This window comes from Filicampus tigris, chromosome 15 (assembly GCF_054856515.1).
Source record: "Filicampus tigris isolate MCC_2025a chromosome 15, RoL_Ftig_1.0, whole genome shotgun sequence".
NCBI lineage: Eukaryota > Metazoa > Chordata > Actinopteri > Syngnathiformes > Syngnathidae > Filicampus > Filicampus tigris.
In genome coordinates, this window is record NC_141231.1 from 20,204,065 (window position 1) to 20,224,441 (window position 20,377).

Consider the following 20,377-nt stretch of genomic DNA (forward strand, 5'->3'; position numbering starts at 1 on the left):
TGACATCATCACGAGCAGCTCATCTTTTATAAATAACACATTTTGTCAATCAAGTAAGTGCTCATGAGCAGAGAAGTGGGGCGTCTCACATGAGCCCGCCCTCCTGTGAGACTCCGGCCCCCGCCCCGCCCCACCCCAGCTCAGTTCAGCTGCAGCTGTCATTCAAAACGAGCCCCTCGCCCAAACATGCCGCTCGTCACCCCTCAAATAGAGGAAATGCGTTCTCATCGGAAAATGTCGGTCAAACTCAATCGAGACTTTTTCGTCCTAGAACGTTCGAGAACATTTCCTGCTCATGGTGTTAACGTGTTCACGTTTCAAACAGAGGCCCCCTCCCCCTGCGACCCCCCCCCCCCCACCACCACCACCGAAAGTGCTCTCCGCGGCCCCTTCCCCCTCCAATTTTATTTATAGGACATGTCTGTTGCCTGTCAAGAGTCACGCCACTTGGACACGCCAGGCAGCAGACCGGCTCGCAAAGTCCAGTCGTCAAGTCCAGTCCTCCTCCTAGGACCTCATAGACATCCTCGTAGGTAACCTCGTTCAATTCTTTCGAGATCGATTCACTTTGAGTTCACCTGTGGCTTTAGCAGCACTCAACTGAAGTGTTGTGGGGGGCTTCGGATGGGCGGGGGGGAGGCCCGATCGGGGTGGGCGTTAATCACGGCCTGAGACTTTGCTGCCAGACTTTCCAAGATCCAGATTTGGATTGTTCGGTGGCTTCTGTAAGGAACTGGTTCGGTTGTGGTTGTGGTTTCCTGGTGAAGTGAAAGGAGCCAAGTCTTTGTGCTGTGATTTCACTATGTGGAGCAAAGGATCCACGACTGTGCCCACGGCCCAAATGGAACAGTCCACTTTAGCTGCCAAATCCTTGCACTTGCGTTCATTGACACTTCCGTGACCGGACTGCGAACGGTCGGAAAAGGAAACGTGCTAGATTCTTGTCGGAATTAGAAAGTGGACAGACAAAGCGCCAGGGAAGAAGGCAAGAGGTTTCCTGGGGGCGGGTGGGGATTCCTTCCTCCGGTGGAAATGCTCGCAGGTGGCTTTCCACTTCCACCTTTTGTTGTTGTTCTTGTCCAGTCGACAAACCGCAGTCACTTCTTTTGTATCCCGGTCAAAGCAACTCTTGCCATTTGCAACTAAAGGTACAAAAAAGAATCAGATCTGCAACTCAAGTCTCCTGCGAGCAAATGTGAAAAACTTGACCTGACGGGAATTCATTGTCCCTTGATGCCATTTGGTGAAACGGTTGAGTGCTCGTTCTCCTCCTCCTCCCCCTCCTCCTCCAGAATCCAAGTGCTCCCACCCTGACGTGTGGCGTCAGCCAACTGGGACGCGTCCTGCTAAAAACGTTTTGTTGACTGAAACTTGAGCGGCGGGACCGGGATGATGTTGATGCGCGTGTGACTTGTGGTTCCCTTCAGGTGTCCCTCTGTGACATCACACCGGGCTGCCGTCACTCTGACCCCGCCCCTCCCCCCCGCACTCCTTCAACCCCGCCCGCCATCGCCACGCAAACATGGCGCTATCGTCACGCTTAAAACTTTGGGAGAAGAAGGTGCGCTCCATGCATGATGCACGCTGTGTGTGTGCTTGCGGGGGTGCGTGCGTGCGTGCGTGCATGTGTGTACGCGTGCACAGGAAATCAGATGGGCTTCTGGAGTTGGACTTCTGGAGTTGGACAGAGTGCCGCTTTCCTCTTGTGTGTCAAGGTGAAATTGCTTCTTCGAGTGTATTTCATACGCTTGTCAACGGGACTACGGGCCGGACGTTATTTATTTCATGACAGAGGCCGCGGGCCGGATAACATTTGACCCCGACTTTGGCCATGTCTGATCTAAAACACGCAGGATAGGTGCCATCGAGGACGGGAGTCGGTGTCCCCCGTGTTCAAGCTTTGGAATGTGAATTAGCTAGCATGCTGTGGTTGCACACAATCCACTAATACTAACGCTGGTATTTAGTTGTTGTTATTGTTGTTGCCTTATCTACTGGTGCTTTGTCTCTCATTAGTATGAGCATGCTAACAAAACAACTGGTGTGTAGTCTAACGGGTCCTGCGACCCCAGATTCAGGAGGAGAACCATCCGGTGGTGGCCCCCATCCCCCCGCCGCCCCTCACGGCCCTCCCGGGCGGCTTCCTCAAGCAGCTGGTCCGAGATTCGGAGAAGGAAACCAAACAAAAGGAGCCCGACGTCAAAGACGAAAAGCCAGTGAGCGTTTTTCGCTGTTGTCAGAAGCAACAATCATGATAACATGTTCAATATGGAGTCACGCGCTACCTCCAAGCCAGCAGGGGGAAGCATATCAAGAAATGGAGGTCTGAGCATTCGCTTACCAATGCTACTTGATCAATCTTGTTTGTTTTCCCTCCAGCAGCCGAGCAAACTAAGCGACAACTTGGTGCAGCAGTTCCTGCTTCCTGATCAGACTCCGCCCATCCTGGAGGCGGAGATGTTGCTGCGAGTCGAAAAGCAAGGCCATGCCGCCGGCTCCGCCCTCTCTCACCGTCCGCCCTCATCCCAGAGGAACGACGTCCTCCCCGGTAAGACGGAATCCCGACGGGAGGTCGCGCCGGAGCCGTACGCCGGAGGAAGGGCCGAGAGTGAGGGGGCCAAGCCAAGTCGGCAGGAGGAGGAGAAAGTGGAGAAGGAGGGAGAAACGTTGGAGGAACGTCAGGAACCGGAAGGGAGACCAGCAGACGGCGCCGTGATGGAGTGTGACGGAGGGGAGGTACGTCTCGTTTGAATTGTGGGCCGAACGGAACACATCAAAATCCTCCCAGAACAAAGCAAAGAAGTACTCGAGAATGCATCACCGCACATCAAGGACACTCTAGTCCCGGAAGAATGTTCTAGTCCACAGAGTAGGTTGTCGTCCAGAAAGAGGGTTCTAGTCCAGAGAGCGCTTGATAGTCCAGAGAGAATGTTCCGCCAAAAAGATTTATTCCGGAGAGAAGGTACTCGTCCGAGTTGAACACATGAAAACACAGAACAACACAGCGTGTGGTGTGCTTGTCAGGTGAAGGACGTGTGGTACGAGGCGGGCGCCGTTTGGTACGTGCACAAGGACGGATTCACACTGGGTAAGTCAACGCCTCCTCCGCAGGAGAGCGGGAATGATCTGCACGGCCATTCAGAGTGTGTCGCGATTGGTCTCCGACCTTTCAGCCACTCAGCTGAAGCCTGACGAAGGGACGCCCGAACTTCCCCAAGGCCGCGTGAGACTCCGCCTCCACACCAACGGCTCGCTGCTTGACGTGGCCGAAGACCGGGTCGACAAAGTTAGTGGGATTATGCAAACTTCTGATTCTTTTTCAAAGCCTTTCTTGTAACAAAGACGCCCCGCCCCCAGTGCAACCCCGCCCACCTGGACCTGTGCGAGGACCTGAGTGAACTCCAGAGTGTCAACGAGAGCAGCGTCCTGCACACGCTAATTAGCCGTGCTAAGGCTAACATGCCGCTAACGCACGCCGGACCCAACCTGGTCAACTTCTGGCCGCCACTGCAGACCCACAGCAAGGTGACGCCGCTTCACGTCAGCGTTGACGTACTGTATGGAAATGCCACGCGTCACCGCTTGTCTGGCATATTGGTTGTGGCGGATCTTCCTTTTAACGAGGGTTCTGTCTAGTCCTGAAAGGAGGCGCTAGTCCCAAGAGAATGGCCTCGTCCCAAGTTAAACTTAGCCCTGTAGCCCTGAGAGAAGTTTCTACTCCAGGGAAATTGTTGTGTCTAGAGAGACCGTTCTCGTCTTGAGAGATTTTGGTCCCGGGAAGAGGTACTAGTCTAGTCCCAAGAGAACGGTCTCGTAGTCTGGACGCTGATCGTTTGAATCAGGGGTGTCGGAGTAGGGAGACATCGAAAACAGGCAGGACGGTGGCCCTCGTAGACCGGCTTTGAAAACCCCTGGTCTAGTGCTAAATCGGTGTTCAATTCCCAAGAAATGGTGCTGCGTGGCAGAGGATGCTCTAGTCTCAGTAGAAGGTTCTTGTTCCGGGAGAGATTTTAGTCACGAGGAAAGGTTGTACTCCCGAGAGCGCAGTCCAAATGACAGTGCCAGTCCGGAGGATAAGATTCTTGTCCGCAGAGAAGGTGCTAGTCCAGGGAGCCTGTTTTAATCTTGAAAGAAGATTTTGTTCCCCAGCAAAGAGACTTGTAGCAAAAGGATGGTCAGTCCCTCGAGAAGACGGTAGTACTGAGAGAAGGTCAACATCCAATCCACCTCTCACTCTTTTATATTTATATTTAGGCCTACCGCACCCCATTTTTCCCCTCTCGTCCATGGCCATGATGTTTGACGTTGGCGTCCATGCACTCCGCTAGGCTCCAAAATCCCGGCGTGGCGAGTCATGGTGGGACGCTCCACCCGCTCTGGCCGCCCTGGTCAAGCGGGTATACGTGTCGGTGGTGGACTCGCGTCGGGATCACTGCGTCTGCGCGACGGGTCGCAGCGGCACCGGCAAGACGGCCTCCTGCCAGGCCTTCGCTGTCGCGCTGCTCAAGCAAGCCGGAACCGCCGGTCCCAACATGAGCGGTCAGTCTCAGGCTGCCGACGGGAAGTGCGGAATGGCAAACAGGGCCGTAAAGCCTGCTCTGTTTCCTCCCAGTGGATCGTGTGCAGGCCATGTACACGGTGTTGAAATCATTCGGCTGCGTGACTTCGTCTCACAGTGACGCCTCGTCGCGCTTCGCCATGCTTTTCTCGTTGGACTTCAACCACGCCGGACGAGCTGCCGCCGGACACCTCCAGGCACGCGCTCACAAACACACACGCGCACACGAACTCACGCACACACGCACACACGCACACGGCTCTTACCTCAGACGTCAAGACTGACGTGGCCTTTTCCCGCCTCAGACGATGATGTTGGACAAATGGCGTGTTTGTCACGTGACGGCAGGAGAGAGCAACTTCCTGGTCTTCTCGCAGATGCTCGCGGGACTCAGCGCGGAGATGAGGTAAGTGCTAGCAAATGCTGCCATAACAGTGATGCTAATATTAATTCTACTGAGGTCAACGATGACGCTAAGGAGGATGCGAGCAGTGTTGCTGATGAGGGTGTTGCTAATGATGCTAACAATAGTGCCGCTGCTGATGATGCTGACGAGAGTGCTGATCGTGACTCTAACGCGTGTGGTATTGTTGGTGCTAACAATCATGCTGTTGTTGCTAACAAGGATGCTGTTGTTGCTAACGACAGGATGCTAACAGTGATGTTAACGAAGGCGCTGTTAATGATGCTAACGATGATGCTGATGATGAGGCTAACTTGGATGCTGAGAGTGATGCTAATCAGGGTGCTATGAACGATGCTAATGATGATGCTAACCAAGATGCTGAGAGTGACGCTAACAAGGGTTCCTTCTATCAATGATGCAAACGGAGAAGCTGCTGCTGCTGCTGATGATGCTAACGATGATGCTAACGATGATGCTAACAAAGATGCTGGAAGTCGTGCCAGGGCTCTGTCAATGATGCTAACGAGTATGCCACCAGCGATGCTAAAGAGGCTTCTATCAATGTCGCTAAGAATGGTGCCGATGCTGACGACGCGAACAAGGATGCTAATGGCGATGCTAACGAGAGTCATGACTTGTTCCGCAAAAAGAATTTATTATAACTTGTAGTTGTAGAAAAAATAAAGTCATAGTCGGATATAGCAAACGTAACGTGAAGCTGTGGAAAATACATTTGTATGGTTAGCAAAATGAACTTGTAGGGACACTGACGAGGACGCCGAGACTAATGCGAATGCTTCCCGGTCAGGTCGGAGCTGCGGCTTCATCAGCTTCCAGAGCGCCATTCCTTCGGCATGGCCCCTCCTACCAAGGTACCCGGCGGCTCGGTGCACGTCAGCACCTGTTGACCCGCCGTCTGTCCGTCTGTCGCCAGGTGGAGGAAAAACAGCGAGCGTCCGTGGCCTTCGCCAAGCTGCTGGTTGCCATGGAAACGCTGGGCTTCAGCGCCAGCGAGCAGAAAGCCATCTGGCACGTGCTAGCCGGGATTTACCATCTGGGGGCCGCGGGGGCCTGCAAAGGTAGCGTCATTAATGGCACCCTTGTTACAATCACTCTTAGCATTCACATTAGCACTATTGTTTCCATCACTGTTAGCTTCTTTGTTAGCATTACCCTCAGCGTCATTCATCATTAGCATCATGAATAGTACCCTTGTTAGCATCACTCCTAGCATCTTCGTCAGCATCATGATTAGTGCCCTTGTTGGCAACACCGTTAGCATCCTTATTAGCGTCATTAATAGCACCCTTGTCACAATCACTCTTAGCATTCACATTAGCATTATTGTTACCATCACCGCTAGCTGCTTTGTTAGCATACCCGTCAACATTATTCATCGTTAGCATCATGAATAGTACCCTTGTTAGCATAACACTTAGCGTCCTCGATATTATCGTCTGAAGGCTGATTGATCAGCGTGCGCGCGTGTGTGTGTGCGTGTGTGGGGGTGTGCGGGTGTGCGTGTGTGTGTGTGTGCGCGTGGGAGTGTGTGTGTGTGTGCGTGGTGTGTGTGTGTGTGTGTGTGCGTGTGCGTGCGTGCATGTGTGTGTGTGCGCGTGTGTTGTCAGTGGGGCGGAGACAGTTTTTGAATTTTGACAACGCTCAGGCGGCTAGCTGCGTGCTAGGTTGCGAGGGGGAGGAGTTTCACACCTTCGTCTTCAAGCATCACCTCAGGCAACTGCTGCAGAGGGCCACCGGGAGCGCCAGAGAGCACAACAGCGTTGTCGCCCAGGCCGAAGAGGGTGAGACAAGCTACCGTGCTAATGCGCTAACGGGTTTGTGCTAATGTAGCATTTGTGCTACCGGCCGGTCCGAAGACGGTTTCCCGTGCCATGGTGTTTGTGCTAACTTAGCTTAGCATTTAGCACGAGTTAAGGTTAGGATGTCACGCGATGATGATGATGATGATGATGATGGTGATGACGATGATCATGTGATCAGGTCCCAGGCTGACGGCGGCGCAGTGCATCGATGGGATGGCGTCTGATCTTTACGAAGAACTTTTCACAGCCATCGTGTCACTCATCAACAGGTGTGCGACAAGGGGTGCGTGCGCTCAGCTAAAATGTGCACCAGGATGCCAACTGGATTGCGGATGTGTGCGCGCAGATCCCTGAGCGGCCAGCAGTTGGCGCTGGCGTCGGTGATGGTGGTGGACGCGCCGGGCCTGAGGAACCCTCGCCACGCGGCGCACCAGCGAGCGGCCAACTTCAGCGACTTCTGTCACAACTACATGCAAGAACGCCTTGCGCAACATCGACACGCGCACACCTTCACAAACACCCTGGATACATACGCACAGGTCCCGCGTGCACGCGCACGTTCACATTGACACGCACGCACGCACACACACACACACGAGCGCGTACGTGCACGCATTCAGGCACGCACACACCGCAATGCATGTGCGCGTGTGTGCAGGAGAACGTTCGGGTGGAGCTGGATTGGCCGGAAGCGAACCCGGCAGATGCGGTGTCCGCCATCGACCAGCCGGCGCCTCAGGTGTGCTGACGCGCTAATCCGCACTCACGATGTCCCACGTGTGACGCCGGCGCGTGCGTTCTAGGTGCGCGCTGCGGCCGATGTCCCTCGCGGTCTTCTGTGGGCGCTGGACGAGGAGACGTTGACGGCCGCGTCCAGCGAGGGCGCCGCCCTGGAGCGCGTGTGCCGCCATTACAGCAACAGCGGTAACGCCCGATAAGGACGATGATGATGCGATGACGACGACGACGACGACGCTAATCGCGTGTGTCCGTCCAGTGCGTCAATGTGAGCAGCCTCTGCACTTCGAAATTCAGCACCTGAGCGGAAGCGATGCCGTGCGCTACGACCTGAGCGGATGGTTTGACGTGCTGCACAACAACCCGGCGGCCGGCAACGCCGCCGAGCTGCTGCGCCGCTCCGACAAGTGAGTCGACACGCGTGCGGGCACGATGGGCCGACACGCCGCGCGCGTTGACCTGGGCGCCCGTTGACCTGGGCGCCCGTTGACCTGGGCGCCCGTTGACCTGGGCGCCCGTTGACCTGGGCGCCCGTTGACCTGGGCGCCCGTTCCCCCAGCGCGCCGGTGAGGTCGCTGTTCACGCCCAGCGCGCGCGTGGCTCCGGCGCGCGGCGGCGTGTGCGGCCTGGAAGGCTGGAGCCAGCGCTCCCTGCAGAGAAGCAGCAGCATCCGCAAGACGCTGAGCGCCGGCGCGGCGGCGCTGCGCAGACGCTCGCCGTGCATCGCCGTCAAGCTGCAGGCCGTAAGCGCCCGCCCCGAGCTCCGCCGCCGCCGCCGCCGCCGCCGCCGCTGCTCTGAGTGTGTCTCCGCCCCCCAGGACGCCCTGGTCAACGTGATTCGCCGCGCCAGGCCCGTCTTCCTGCAGTGCGTCAGCGCCCAGACGGACGCCGCCGGCGCCTTCGACGTGGCCCAGCTCAGAGCGCAACTGGAGGCCGCGCAGACGCTGGCCATGTTGCGCGTCTACCGCACGGGTCAGCACACACACGGAACAAAATGAGTATATTGTATTTTCCTATAAACTCAAAGCCGCTACATTTTTCCTCGGTTTTGAACCGTGCGGCTTATAGTCCGGTGCGGCTATTCTGCGGATTTTCCTTCCGGCGCTCGAGGCGCTCGAACCCGAACGACAGTCCGGTTCTATGCGCCACGTTTGCCATGAACAGGATGTGACTGCAGGTGCCGGAGTTCAACAGGCGGGGGCGCTATGCTCTAGCGTTTCGGAAATCTCCTTCTTCAAACCCCTGCTTACTTTAAAGTGGAAATCGATTGACTCGAAAACATTTCTTTTTCGTCGTTGGTGAAATGAGGACATGCGTGGACATGAATGCTGTGGCAACGCGGTGCCCACTTTGGATGTAGAAAGGCGGAGCGCCTCGTTGTTCTAGACCAGTGCTTCTCAAATAGTGGGGCGGGCCCCCCTGGGGGGACGCGTGTGACCCTGGGGAATGTGCTCTTTTTCCGCCGTACTACAATAAAGTGTAATTGCACATCCACTCCAGTAGTTGGCAGTGGCGCTCTAATTGCCCATTGTGCGCAGCGAGTATTAACTCCACCGTGCAAATCGATGCACTTAAAATCTTTTCAGTAAAAGGAGTTTGAGTGTGTGTGTGTGTGCGTGCGTGCGTCTTTCCCGTTAGGTTACCCGGATCACATGACCCTGAGCGACTTCCGCTGCCACTTCCAGGCGTTGTCTCCGCCCATCATGAAGCGTTACGCCTCCATGTTCGTCAGCCATGACGAGAGGAAGGTGGGTCACGTGACTCCTTCCCGCACGGCTGTCAAAGTCGCGCCTTCGGGAGCGGATGTGCCGCCAAGGCAAATCATGAGCTTGCACTTCCTGTTTCTTTCAAATTGTCTTCGCTTTTAGCAACAGTGACACATGAGATATTGCATTGCATTTCCAAACGATTTCTTCATCAATTTTGTCGCATATACCGTATGTCGCAATATAAGGCGATCGTACGTTTCTATCGCTCGGCGGTCGTAACGACCACAAGTACCATGCGACCGGTGAGAAAAACCCGTTTGATACGCCCGACTTTGACGCGCGCCCTGTGACACCGCCCCCCCGTCGACGCCGCCTTCCTGCTTTTTTTCAGGCCGTGGATGAGCTGCTGGCCGACTTGGACCTGGACCCCAACAGCATCGCCGTCGGCGCCAGTCGGGTCAGAACGCGGGCTCGCGCCGCCGGGCGCCACGCGCCGCTTTGACTCATGGCTTGTTTGGCTTCCTGTCAGGTGTTCATGAAGCGCGGCGTGCTGCGCCACCTGGAGGCCCGGCGGGACCTGCAGGTGACGGGCTGGCTGGTCCACCTTCAGGCCGCCTGCGCCGGCCACCTGGCCAGACACAAGTACCGCACGCTCAAGGTCGACGCGCGCACTCCACTTGCGCATGCACACGCATGTCACGTGCGCACACGCGATGGACAGACAGAGCACTGGGACACACGCACGCACGCACGCACGCACGCACGCACGCACGCACGCACACACTCGCATGCAATGGACAGATAGACCTGAGTGTGAAACACACGAACACCCTCCCGCTCACACACAAACTCACACGCATCTACGCTAAGCCATCTTTGGCCCCCTCGTGTGGCCTGAGGGAGAACTACACAAACAATCTCCCTGTCCGTCCAATCACGGACGCGAACGTCCCCAAATCAATCAATCAATCAATCACATTTTATTTATATAGCACTTTTCATACATAAAAATGCAACTCAAAGTGCTTTAAAACATTCAAAGCAAAACATAGAATTATCTTCAATCAAAAGAAAAGATAAATTATTTAAAAGTTGTTGAAAGCCAAACCAAATGGCCACATTAGCCTTTTTCAAAGAACACGGTGAGCAATCGATTTGCACTGACTAGTCTAAAAGTCATCCGGTGGGCTTGCGTGTGCGCGTGCGCGTGCAGGTGCAGCACATGGCGGTGCGGTGCCTGCAGAGGAACCTGCGAGTGCTGCGCCGAGTGTCGGACTGGAGCTGGTGGAAGCTCTTCTGCCGGGTGCGCCCCCTGCTGGACGTCAACATGGACAACGAGAGGCTGCGCGCCAAAGAGGTGCAAGCAGACACGCAAGCGGGCGGGCGGGCAGGCGGGCGGGCAGGCGGGCAGGCAGGCGGGCAGGCAGGCGGGCAAGCAGGCGGGCAGGCAGGCGGGCAGGCAGGCGGGCAGGCTGGGAAAAAAAGCAGCCGCAAATCTGCATGGCTGCTCGTCAAACTCGGGCCGGCACAAACAAATCTTGTTGGAACGGATCATCCCATTGATTAGTCCTCAGTAATGAAACCGCTTTGCGCTCATACCCCTTTTCAGGCCATTTGTCTCCCTTTTCGCTCGGAAGCGAGCACAAAGCTTTGGCATGCATCTTCGTCTACGTCAACACAAGTTACGGCGCAGGTGTCAAACTGGGGACCTCGAGGTCAGGCTGCTCCATTATGGAAAAAATATCAATCACCATTATTTGGCTCATTGTTGAAACTTCAAACAATCATTTATTTTGGGCTGCAAAGCAAGAAAATGTTTCAATGTAAAAAGACAAATAAACGTCAGTAAGTTGTTTTTGGACCAAGCAAAATTGTGTTGAAAATGTGTTATTATAAAATTGTCATTCGAAAACGTATAAAAAGGTGCAAATGTATCAATCGTAGTGAAAGCAATAAATGAAGACAAAATACTATATACAATAGACACCGGAAAACAGCCGAAAATGTGTCAGTCTCGGGTCGGATCCAAAGCCAAAGAATAGAAATGTGTCTTCCGACGCATGCGTGCGTCTTTGTTTCCATCCGTTTTTGTGGTCGACACAACCGAGTTGTCGCCCGTGCACACGTCACGCCGGCACCGCATGCGTGTGTGGTTTCAGGACGAAGTTACGGGGCTGAGAAGACGCCTGGAAAAGTCCGAGAAGGAACGAAACGACTTGAGACAAACGGTTGACGCCTGCGAAACCAAAGTTTGTACTCGCACGCACGCACGCACGCACGCACGCACGCACGCCCACTCACTCTCACAATGAATGCGTGTGCGCAGCTGACAGCGGTGACCTCGGAGCTGAGCGACGAGCGTTTCCACGGCGACGCGCTGGGTCAGGCTCTGGATGTTGAGAGAGCAGAAAGGCTGAGGCTCAGCAAGGACAACGGGGACCTGCAGGTGAGCCGGCCGCTCCGGCCCCTCATCGAGACCCGCTGTCCCGACTAGAGCACTTCCTGTAAATGCCACACCCCTTCAGGCTCGCCTGGACCACTGCAAGGTTGCTACGGAGACACTGGAGAAAAATCTGGAGGAAGAACGTCAAAAGAGTCGCACTCTGGAGAATCGGCAATCGGCAGGAACAGGTTGGTTGCCACTTCCTGTCTGCACCCTGATTGGCCGTCATTGTCGCCGGCTGAACAGTATTGGGAAATGGAAAGTTTTCCTGAGGTGTCTCTGGTGGAAGTTGGCGGTGTTCCTCAAGAAAGACATCGATGCCCCCTCTTCATTCTAGCTAGCAGTGAGCTCGCTAACTTGTGCTTGAGAACAGGGGCCCAACTTTTGGGGTCCAGCGCTGGCATTTTTTCGTTTTTTTTCCTTCATTCATTCACCGATAAGACCGATATGTTTTTTTCAGGGCCGATACCGATAGTTAGTAGTCCGGAAGGCTGATAATGGATATTTGGTAAACGATACTCATTTTCAGTGAAGGAGAAAATATTGGCATCAAAATCACCCCCCAAAATTAACTCTTAACTTTGTTGAAACATCTTTAAGCATATGTTTATTGAACAATTGAACCCAATTTTTTTTTTTTTTCAATTTCGATTTAAAAAAAAATATATATATATATTTGTAACGAAAAGTTCAGGGAGAAGCCCGGGGCCATCAGCATGTCTTTAAAAGTTCAATGAAAAGTTCAACAATAAAGAACAAAAAAGGCTGAAGATGAAAAAAAACCCGCCAACGCCGATAATCGGTCTATATCCCAAATTTATTGTGAATGCATTTGCCGCGGTGAAGCACCAATGTGGACTGTGTCGCGTTTCGAGAGCGGTTTTGCCGGCCCACAGAGAGCGAGCTGGTCCTGCAGCTGGAGTGTTGCCAGACGGAGGCGGACTTCCTTCGCCGACGTCTGCAGCAGACGGAGGAGAAGGTGGAGGCCGAGCGGCGCGCGCGGCAGCAAGTGGACGCCAAGGTCTGCGACGGCGAGCCGCAACGGCCGGACGGCCCGGCTGGAGTGGTAATGTGTCCCCGTGGCCCGCAGGTGGCGTCCTTGCAGGCTCAACTGGACGACTCCAAGCGTTCCGCGACGGAACTGAAACGTCACAACCGGCGCGTGGCCAACGAGCTGCACGACGCCAGGGTGATGACGGACAACCTGCGCAATCGGACGCACCAACTGGAGCGCAAACAGCGACGGTGACTTACGACAATGGAGCAAGTCCAAAGTTGCTCAGTAAACTCCGCAAGGCCGCCGTGAGCCAGTTGCCGGGTGCGCTGACAAGACGCTAACGCCCTCAGCTTTGATGGCGAGCTGGCGGCGGCGTTGGAGGAAGCCGACGGCGAGCGGGAGCTGAAGGACAAAACCTTGCAGGAGAACGCCGCACTGGGGGTGCAGGTTTTCACGCTGCGCCGAGACCTCCAGGTGAGCCCGGGGAGCCCGCCGGCTCGGGCGGGGAGACTCAAGTGCTTGCGTGCGTCGGCAGGAGGGCCGGGCGGAGGCGTGCCGCCTGCGCGAGCAGAAGGATGAGTTGTGCAGTCAGATCCGTGACCTCAGCGTCCATCTGACGACCGACTCGCTGCCTGAGCTGAAGAAGCAAGTGCGCCGCCTGGAGGGCGTGGCCGCTGAGAGGGCGGAGGAGGTGGCCAAACTGACGGCTACCGTTGAACAGCAGCAGCAGGTCCGTACGCTCGGTCCGGAATCTTGTGAAAGATTTGAGTTGATTGCCGTCTTTTAAAAGTCCGCCCAGGTGCAGGACAAACAGATTCAAGAACTCCTTCATAGCCGTTCCCATTGGCCTTTTCAAAAGCATGACATACTTTGCACATGGTTTGTGTGTGATTGCATCATTTGATCATTGATGTTGACCGCCGGCCGTAAAAGGAATTGGCCCTTGGTGATCATGAAGTTCCCTCTGACCTTGACGCAATCAGTCGAGTTAGTTGGGAGTGATAATGTCCACGTGCACGGTCGAGTCGGTCAGTGGTCGACAGTCGGTTGAGTAAGCCGTTAGGAAGACTATTGACACGGTCGGCCGGTGGAGTTGGAGGGAATCACGTCGACGCCGTCGGTTGACTCGGTGGCTGATAATGACGTCGATCCAGTCGCCACTCGCAGTGTTGAGATGATTGACGGAGTTAGTCGCTGGCAATCATGTGTGAACACGCTGCTGCTGCTGCTGCTGCTGCTGCTGCTGCTGCTGCTGCTGCTGCTGCTGCTCTTCAGGTCCACGTGCGCGTGGAGTTGGAGATGGCTCGAGTGAAGCAGATGCACCAAAAGGAGCTGGAAGACAAGGAGGAGGAGCTGGAGGACGTGCACAGGTCGTCTCAGAGGCGGGTGCGTGTTTGCTACTCGAGCGCGTTAGCCACGTTAGCATCCCGGAGACCTATGATGCCTTTGTGTGGCCGCGTCAGCTGAGACAGCTGGAGATGCAGCTGGAGCAGGAATATGAGGAGAAGCAGATGGTCGCTCACGAGAAGCGTGACCTGGAAGGACTGGTCGCCACGCTGTGCGAACAGGTCTCTCGCGCGCCAGATCAGATCCGTTTCGGGGGGAGGGAGGGGAGTCGTGACGCGGTGTCGCCTGTCGTCCAGGTCGGCCACCGTGACTTCGACGTGGAGAAGAAGCTGAGGCGAGACCTGAAGAGGACTCACGCCCTGCTGGCTGACGCCCAGACCCTGCTGGACGCCACGCACAGCGGAGGACAAAGTGGCAAGAGCCCCGACGGCGGGACCAGGGAGCAACTGGAAAGACTTCACTGCCAGGTGGGCCAGGCGGCGGCTAACGAGTCGGGCTGGTCACGCGCCACAAACGCTATGTGATGGATCTACCCGCTGTAGTTGGAGGAGAGCGAATCCCGGCGGCGTGAGGCTGAGAGCGTCCACACCACCTTAACGCAGGAGCTGGAGGACCTTCAGATCCAACTGGAAAACGTCTGCAAGCAGAAGACTTTGGTCAGAACCGTCTTCCTCATCGTCACGCGCCACCGCAAACACTTGCGCCAACATCGCATCCGCTATAGTTGCCGCTAGGCGCTGGCCTACGCTGCCATTGCCGATTGGACGACCAGAAGCTCGGTCACTTCGAGCACGAGCTCCGGTAACGGAAATACACTACCGCCACCGGTCCTAGCATCAGAACGCTAGGGGTACTGACTTCAGAACCAAAATCGGGATCTGAACAGTAGGAACCATTTATAGTACCAGTCTGATGACCCACTGTGGTTTCAGATCCAGCACAAGAACCAAACAGTATCGGTACCAGAATCAGTACCAGTGGCACAACAGGGTCTAGACAGAACCAGAGCCTTTATCATTTCTAGACTAGAACCTGTCCCAGTACTCAATCCAGTAACAGGACCATGACCAGAATAAGTTTCAGAGCTAGAATCAGTTCCAGTCGTAGTTCTAGTTTCAGTCTAGAGTCATAACCAGCTGTAATAGCAAACCCCACAATAGTACTAACGTCACAATACCAGAAGAAGTCCCAAGCCTGGAAACTGTATGATCTACGATAACAGTACCACTAGCAGTTCGAGTTCCAGACCCAGTACAAGTTGTCGTAACAGAACCGATAACAGAGCCATCTGTAGCAGTAGGACCGCTGTTATCAGTAATAGCAATAGTTATCAGAAGCAGGAAGACGTTGTACGCCCACTATGAGTTCTAGGAGCAGAACCAGCTGTACGAGCAGAATCAGTGACGATGCCAGTACTGGAGAAGCAGTTGCAAAATCAGGGTTAGAACAGAACCAGTTCTATCGGCGGTGCTGATACGGCACCAGAACCATTACCAGCTGTAGTAGCCCAGGCAGTAACGCAATTAGCTTCGGCATAGCAGAACCAACGCCATAAACAGTATCCAACCACTTCTAGTAGCAGTAGCAGCATCTCAATCAGTCCAGGATCAGAACCAGCTGTAACCAGTACCAGTACCAGTACCAATAGCAGCATCAGCACCGTCTCCTTTGCACGCGTTGGCATCTCAAGAATCACATCAACGCTTCCCAAACGCTACCCGGACGACAACTTGAACCGGGGGCCTTTGAGCCGGCCAAAAGCCGGCAAGGCCCCCTGACAACCGACCGATGAGAGCGTTTTTGTGTTTCCAGGCGGACGACGAACTCTGCGTCCTCCGGCGGGAGAACGTTGACCTGCTCAAACGACTGGAAGTGGACCAGGATGATCTCAACCAACTCATGAAGAAACACAAAGCGCTCATCGCGCAGGTCGCCTGCCCACCCGCCCGCCCGCCCGCCCGCCCAGCGGGCCCGCCAGCCCGCCCGCGCCTGACGTTGCTTGTCGTTTCACGTTTGTCCTCTCAAACGTCACTTTTGTCCTTTCAGTCATCCGGCGACATCTGTCAGATCCGAGAGTTGCAGGCGGAGCTGGAGGAGGCCCAGAAGCAGCGACACGGCCTCCAGGAGGAGGTAGCCCCGCCGTCCGCCTTGTTAATCCCCGCGGTCCCGCGGCTTCCCGTTTGTCATCTGGGCCTTTCGGGCCACTCCCTCGCAGCTGCAGCGGCAGGCATCCAGGCTGCGCTTCCTGGAGTCGTCCACCGTGGGGCGCAGCATCGTCAGCAAGCAGGAAGCGCGCGTGTGCGACCTGGAGAACAAGCTGGAGTTCAGCAAAGGTCAAGTCAAAAGGTTCGAGGTGAGCCAACCCGAGGTGGGCCCGCTCCGCCCCTTCCACCGCTCCGCCCGCACCGCCTCTGCTTCCGGCTCGGGAATCTGTCAAAGATCCAACAACTGAACCACTTAGGGATCTTGTCGTACCCGAACCCGATGGGACGTAGAACCAGAAGCTACTCCGGTAGCCCATCCAGTATCGTATCGTATGGGCAGAGGTGGGCATTTGACTAGAGTTTGCCGTTCCGTCATCCGTCGGCTGCGCGTCGGCCATTCGCCAGGCCGTCGTGTTTTCAAGCCGGACCGACCTGTAATCGTCCATTGTTCGGTCCGATATCAGGATGATTGTGATGATTGTGATTATTATGACGAGAGTCCGTCGGATGTCTGTTGGTCCGTCAATCAATCGGTGTGACATCCACCTATTTGCCAGTCTATTGAACTGGTGGCCGCCTGCAACCGTTTGCACTCCTAAAAGGCCCCAAAGTTTGGATGGAACGATTCAAATGGCTTCCCTTGATCAGAATTCGGCTCCGCGTTGTGGCCAAGGGTCAAAAATCCAATCCAAGTAGCGCACTCCTACTATGGCTGCATACTGGGCTGCTTTGTGCTGCCGCTTCTTTTTTCCGCTTCTTCTTCTTCCGGGTTCATGGACGGATTACAGCTCTTTGGTGCATACTGCCACCTACTGTACGGGAAGCGCAGAGCGTTTCCATATATCGTCAACGGAAGCGAGCGGCCCGGCGATCAAACGCACGCCAGAGTCTCGACCGGAAATCGTTTGACCCAGACCAAGGAGAAAAGCACAACGGCCCGCCCGCCGGCCCGCCCGGGTTTCTACACAAGTCAGCGCACATGCATCAACTTTGACGCGCAAACAAACGCGGGAGATTGGTGTCGTCGTAGCAAAGTGAAGTGACGTCTTCCGGCTCCGCCATCAGAGTCCCCGCAGAGATGGAAACGGGAGCACTCGCCCTCACACACACACAGAGGCGAAGCCGACAAGCGGGCCGGCCGATCGTCAGCAAAGCGGGCGTCCGTCAGTCTGTCACAATGCCCGCCCCCGATAAACAGGACCGCCGCAATCTTGAGCTGAACCCTTACCGTTACCAATTTGAGAAACGGCAATAGAGCCGGACGATTAGCGAGCTGCCATGCTGACTGTGTGTGCGTGCCAGGTGCTGGTGCTGCGGCTGCGCGACAGCGTGGTGCGTCTGGCAGAGGAGCTGGAGCAGAGCAGGCAGTCGGAGGCCCGCCAGCGCCACAACGCCGGCTACTTCCAACAGCGTCTTCAGGACGCGCGCGTGGAAATGGACGAGCTGAGCCAGCAGCAGCAGGACAGCTGCAGACGCCGCATGGAGCTGGTGAGGCCGCGCTTCCACCGAGCAAAATCCCACACGCGTCCCGCGGTCCTCATTGACTCTTCAAGGCCAATTCCACGGTGCTGTGTTGTTGCCGTGACGATGCGAACGCTCAGCGCTGACCTTGTGCGCTGACCTTGTGCGCTGACCTTGTGCGCCGCCGGCAGGAGATGCAGCTGGAGGAGCTGACGGCCGTCCGCCGGACGCTGCAGGCCGACCTGGAGACGTCCATCCGCCGCATCGTCGACCTGCAGGCCGCCCTGGAGGAGGTCCGCTCCAGCGATGACAGTGACAGGTAACCCCGCCCCTCACCTTCGATATCCACTCATTTTGAGACCGCCTTCTTCATTGTGCCGCTGTATCTTCCTATCTGGGAGCGCTACGGTCCACTTTTTGCTTGGGCTTGGTCTGTCCATTGTTTGCTACCAGTGCCAGTCTGGGAGTCGTTGATCATTTGACGGGTGTCATGCGAGTCAGGTGTCATGTTTGTCATGCGCTTGCGTTTTGCGCAGCTCCTGCGCCGACCCGGACGAGGACGACCCTAGCGCGGGGCTTCCAGGAGGAGGTCTGGGCCGGGCGGCATCCTCATCGGCGCTGTCCGAGCTTCTCGAAGGACTTCGCAAGCGGCGACCGGGCGGCGACTCGGACACCCGCGGCGACGCGGGCAGCACCGTTTCACTCCCCCCTTATCAAACCACGGCGGCGTCCGCCCTGCGCCGCCGGGCCTCGGCGCTCTCCCTCGCATCGGGCGAACTTTCGGAAGCTCGCCCGGGCATCCTGAAGCCGTCGTCACCCCTCCTCGCCCGCTCCGCCGGCGCCCCTCCTGTTGGCGATGCGCCGACGGCTGCGTCCTCCGCTTCGCCGTCGCACCTGAACTCCCCGGCGCCGCTACCATCGCTGCCCCGCCTTTCATCTCTGCCGTCCTCGGACGTCGCCCGCCAGCATCCCCCCGCTCGGCACGCCTCCGCTGAGCGCTCCCCAACCCGGTGCCCCCCCTCCCTGGGTATCCCGGAAGAGGATCGGGAGGAACCTCGGCGCTCCGTGTCGACTCTTCGGCGATCCCCGCAGGCACCCCGCCGTTGCGCGCCGGGAAGTTTGCTCTCGGAGGGCGTGTCCCAGGGCACCCTGGCGCCCGAAGGTGCATTGTTTCAGAACCGTCGCCTCCTGGGCGAGTTTGACGCCGCGTCCGTCGCGCCGGGCGTCTCCGACGTCCTCCCCGCCGTCCGTAGAGCCCAGTCGGCCGGCAGCCTGGCCGGTTCGGCGCGTGGCGGCCGCCGGGCACTCAGCGTCCATTTTGGAGAGCTGCCACCCTCCACTCGGCGCCGCGGGGGCTCCGACACGGAATCCTCCGGGTCCGGAGGCTCAGCTGGAAATTGTGAGCCGGCGCGGCCCCGACGCCGCTCGGACCGGCCGAGGGGAGAACGCCTGGAAGCCGAGGGCGGCGAGGGCGGCGAGGGCGGCGAGGGCGGCGAGGGCGGCGAGGGCGGCGAGGGCGGCGAGGGAGGCGAGGGCGGCGATGGAGGTGATGGAGGCGATGGCGACGATGGCGCCGGTGGCGATGTGGCCTCCGTCATGAGGAAGTACCTCAACAAGGAAATCAATTGAGCACCCATTAGCATGTTGGTTAGCATTAGCACATGCTAGCTACGTGCTGCGGCCGGACACTATTTGCCCACACGAGCAGTATTAGCGATGCCAATGGCACCAGCCTCAAAGTCGGTCCAAGTGCATCAGACGCAATTCCATTTGCTCTGCAATAAACCAGCTTCCCTTTCTTTCTTTTCCTTCATTTTGGTCAACTGTTGTCTTGGTTTGGCGCCGTCCTCCTTTACCTTTCGCTCTCCTTTATTTTGCGTTTTTGCTTACTGCTGCTTTTCCTTATTGTGTCTTTTGACCTTTTTGCATTTCTTTCTTTTTCTCCCCTGAGTCGGTCTTTTCTTGATTTCTGTTCGTTGGTTTTTTTTCCCCTTTCTTTTCACCCTCGTTTTGCACGGGTCAGGCCAGCGCAAATCCGGTGAAAATAATCACAATTCTTTTGATTATGATTGTCATCACCATTATTCATTGCAATTGTTCAACATGTCAGGGAAAACATTGTTAAGGGAAGAGATTATTTTCAACACGCCATACGTCAAGAGTTTTCGGTGCAACTTGAGACTTTCAAATAAACGGAGCACCATTTGCACAGCAGTACCCAAAGTAAAAACTTGGCATGATTACCACTCTCAAGCTCCTCGATGCACTTGCGAGCGACGTTTGGCGCCCTGCGTGCGTATATACAGTATATAGCCAGCACAATTGCACACCTGAGGCAAAGCACTCGTTGCAAGGTGGCGCGAGAGAGGGAGGGCGCCACCTGTCTGTCGCCTTTGGATTCGAGAGACGGACGGACCGACGGACGGACCGACGGACCGACGGACGGGACCCTTCATCCGAGGGCAACTCCATGTTATAGCATCGTGTGGCAGCAGTGCGGCCTCTGAGCCGGAGAGAGAAGAAGTGAAAAGGAGAAAGATGAACTTCCTGGAGCGGAAGACAGAGACAGGGGAGAGAGTAAGGGCAGTGGAAATATTGAGAGAATGCCAGCGAACATTACGAGGGAGAGGAAGAGGAAGTGAGACAAAGACGAAAGGAAACCAGCAAGGCACAGAGACAAAAAGAAAGAGA

The 20,377-nt window shown here is 56.1% G+C and overlaps 1 protein-coding gene across 3 annotated transcripts; it reads left to right on the plus strand.

Moving 5' to 3' along the window:
• Positions 1 to 428: 428 nt before the first annotated feature.
• Positions 429 to 19,499, plus strand: myo18b (myosin XVIIIB). 3 transcript variants are annotated; one of them, XM_086053935.1, is made up of 40 exons: positions 429 to 533; positions 2,073 to 2,216; positions 2,383 to 2,736; positions 3,025 to 3,088; positions 3,174 to 3,286; positions 3,358 to 3,525; positions 4,329 to 4,539; positions 4,613 to 4,755; positions 4,864 to 4,964; positions 5,773 to 5,836; positions 5,899 to 6,043; positions 6,593 to 6,766; positions 6,966 to 7,056; positions 7,134 to 7,326; positions 7,446 to 7,526; positions 7,591 to 7,711; positions 7,785 to 7,932; positions 8,085 to 8,268; positions 8,344 to 8,497; positions 9,164 to 9,273; positions 9,626 to 9,691; positions 9,764 to 9,892; positions 10,448 to 10,591; positions 11,394 to 11,483; positions 11,561 to 11,680; positions 11,760 to 11,865; positions 12,574 to 12,698; positions 12,768 to 12,922; positions 13,025 to 13,148; positions 13,210 to 13,404; positions 13,950 to 14,060; positions 14,138 to 14,242; positions 14,318 to 14,488; positions 14,564 to 14,677; positions 15,834 to 15,950; positions 16,068 to 16,151; positions 16,237 to 16,374; positions 17,528 to 17,713; positions 17,878 to 18,005; positions 18,223 to 19,499. In XM_086053935.1, exons 3-40 carry the CDS (start codon positions 2,458 to 2,460, stop codon positions 19,313 to 19,315), a joined length of 6,045 nt encoding a protein of 2,014 aa, XP_085910061.1. In that variant the 5' UTR covers positions 429 to 533; positions 2,073 to 2,216; positions 2,383 to 2,457; the 3' UTR covers positions 19,316 to 19,499. The 3 variants fall into 3 exon arrangements, with proteins under 3 accessions (XP_085910061.1, XP_085910062.1, XP_085910060.1); XM_086053934.1 differs by lacking the exon at positions 429 to 533 and adding an exon at positions 682 to 1,561; XM_086053936.1 differs by lacking the exon at positions 2,073 to 2,216 and having other exon boundaries at positions 471 to 529; positions 2,380 to 2,736.
• The last annotated feature ends 878 nt before the right edge of the window (positions 19,500 to 20,377 follow it).

Excerpts from the sequence above, each read along its gene's own strand:
- myo18b (XM_086053934.1), top strand. The coding sequence starts at position 1,523 with ATGGCGCTATCGTCACGCTTAAAACTTTGGGAGAAGAAG. Across the intron at positions 9,274-9,625 it reads TCAGCCATGACGAGAGGAAG|GCCGTGGATGAGCTGCTGGC; the intron begins GTGGGTCACGTG and ends GCTTTTTTTCAG. Across the intron at positions 9,893-10,447 it reads ACAAGTACCGCACGCTCAAG|GTGCAGCACATGGCGGTGCG; the intron begins GTCGACGCGCGC and ends GTGCGCGTGCAG.